The sequence below is a fragment of the Ictalurus furcatus genome, chromosome 15, assembly GCF_023375685.1.
Source record: "Ictalurus furcatus strain D&B chromosome 15, Billie_1.0, whole genome shotgun sequence".
NCBI classification, from domain to species: Eukaryota; Metazoa; Chordata; class Actinopteri; order Siluriformes; family Ictaluridae; genus Ictalurus; species Ictalurus furcatus.
In genome coordinates, this window is record NC_071269.1 from 2534945 (window position 1) to 2537500 (window position 2556).

Consider the following 2556-nt stretch of genomic DNA (forward strand, 5'->3'; position numbering starts at 1 on the left):
ATATATAGATATAGATATAAAAATGGACAATTTGCCTAGGGCTCTAATTTATTATTTTATTTTTTTAAAGCAGATCTAATTTAATATATTCAAGCTGTTTGTGGATGCAGTATTCTACAAGTACCGTTCAAATTTGATGAAAGTTATTTAATTATGAACTGAGCCTCAGCAGATCTGCGCACACAGCCGCCCGGTCTGCGTTTCTTCAACGCAGTTTGTGTTGCACAAACGCGTCCAGGAGTGACGTCATGGTTGCGCAGGATGCATGATGTAAACAAGGAAGTGAGATGCGTTAGCGACACTTCGTCTGTTTATGTAGTTGCTACACTTCAACTATACATGTTTGTTATATTGTCCTATGAATAGTAAAACTGTCTAGGTAACGTTAATATTGTAGCTATTCTAACTTTAAATGACTCCTATACAGTCGTGTGATCTGATCGTTATGGTGTGTTCTGCTTTACAGAATGGATCGCAGGCATAGAGAGATTCTTCAGCAGAAAAGAAGAGATCTTGTGGAAAGTTTAGACCCTTCGGATGTCTACGATGGGCTTTTGTCAAGGGGCATCTTTACTGGCGATATGATAGATGAGATAAAGGTACGAGGACGTGAGGATGTGTGTTTTCACATTTGTGTGTACACAAACATGTCACCTCAATGGCGAAAACTTGCTTATATACGCCAAGGCGGTTTCTTTAGGAACTAGTGGAGGTTTTCCCAAGTACTCTTTAGTTTTGGGACCGAGTCCAACTTTGTCGAGTTCGAGTGGAGACCAAGTCCTTAACCAGTCGAGTCCGAGTCCAAAAGGAGCCGAGTCGGACTCGAGTCCGAGTCCTTAATAGCCGAGTCTGAGTCGACTCCAGAAAGTAATTCAATTGAAAAATGATTCGAAATTGCACTTGTAAACTCAGCACTGAGATGTTAAATTAATATTTTCACCGTCACAAACCAATGGAAACGTAAATGTAATGTAAAATACCATTTCCATTGCCATTTAATATTTTTATTTCACTTCATCAGCACCTCAACTAGTTTCCTATCAAAAAATGGTTTCAAAGGGGGGAAAAAAGCGATAAAGAGGTAGATGTTGAATTTTTATTATATTATAAGTGCATGAAAATACAAGTGAAGCTGTTTTGTTGTTGTATTACACTATATTGTCTCCAGTTCGAGTTACATTTCAGTGATGTGATGCGTCTCCCTCACAGTTATATAGTCAGAGAGAGAGAGAGAGAGAGAGTAGAGTTACATTTCAGTGATGTGATGCGTCTCCCTCACAGTTATATAGTCAGAGAGAGAGAGAGAGAGAGAGAGAGAGAGAGAGAGTAGAGTTACATTTCAGTGATGTGATGCGTCTCCCTCACAGTTATATAGTCAGAGAGAGAGAGAGAGAGAGAGTAGAGTTACATTTCAGTGATGTGATGTGTCTCCCTCACAGTTATATAGTCAGAGAGAGAGAGAGAGAGAGAGAGAGAGAGTAGAGTTACATTTCAGTGATGTGATGCGTCTCCCTCACAGTTATATAGTCAGAGAGAGAGAGAGAGAGAGAGTAGAGTTACATTTCAGTGATGTGATGCGTCTCCCTCACAGTTATATAGTCAGAGAGAGAGAGAGAGAGAGAGTAGAGTTACATTTCAGTGATGTGATGTGTCTCCCTCACAGTTATATAGTCAGAGAGAGAGAGAGAGAGAGAGAGAGAGTAGCGTTACATTTAGCAGCAGGTCAGAACAAGCTTCATGCTTTATTACTGCTTTTAATCTGTCTGTGAATCACAACAAACTCATTTCTGAAAACAGCTCTGTTCTTGTAACATTTCCTTTTTTCATTTGAATTCCTAAAATGAATAAAAACATCCCTATCAGCAGGGTTTATGATATTTTACTACATTAAGAAGTACATTCAAGTACATTGTACTTGAACTTCAAGACTGGAATCAGCGGATGCTAATGTTTAGGGGCGATACGACTGCGATCTTATTTGACGATAATGATACGTTTTCTCGGGTAGGTCTATCAGTAGTATTCACGCGAGAGATACTATGGAAATCGAATAAAGCAATTAAAAGTCCAATAAAATAGACTTCACTGTTTGACAGATACAGTGATTTTTATTCAACCGAAAGTTATTCAGTTTAATGAGTGAGTGAGTGATTTTTTTTCTCTTTGTCTTTTGTAGTTTGATGAACATTAATGACACAGACAGCAGCAGGATTATTAGACTGCTGTCACTTTAAGACCTAATGCACAGATCCAATACACTGAAATACGGAACATTTCATGTGAATAGCCTCATTGGAAATAGATTTACTGAAAAAAATGCTGACATGTCCGATACTTATTTCCCCCACTGTATGTACATGTGTGTGTGTGTGTGTGTGTATGATAAATCTTACTGTAACTAAAAACTTGTGAATTATTGACCTTTTCCCAACTTGTTCCTTGAAGGGAACAGCGTAAGCACCATTGCTGCATCGTTGCAGAAGAAACAGTCTGCTCAGCATCCCTAATATTCAAGAGTATATAACAACTATGCAGTAGTGTAAAGTGTATACTCCG

The 2556-nt window shown here is 38.5% G+C and overlaps 1 protein-coding gene across 1 annotated transcript in view; it reads left to right on the plus strand.

The window, feature by feature from the left end:
• Positions 1 to 264: 264 nt before the first annotated feature.
• The window catches only part of casp9 (caspase 9, apoptosis-related cysteine peptidase), a 13422-nt gene continuing 11130 nt past the window's right edge, over positions 265 to 2556 (plus strand). The window contains exons 1-2 of the mRNA XM_053642980.1: positions 265 to 379; positions 467 to 599. Coding sequence (XP_053498955.1) covers positions 468 to 599 — 132 coding nt within the window. The 5' untranslated portion in view covers positions 265 to 379; position 467. The remainder of the gene's footprint in view (positions 380 to 466; positions 600 to 2556) is intronic.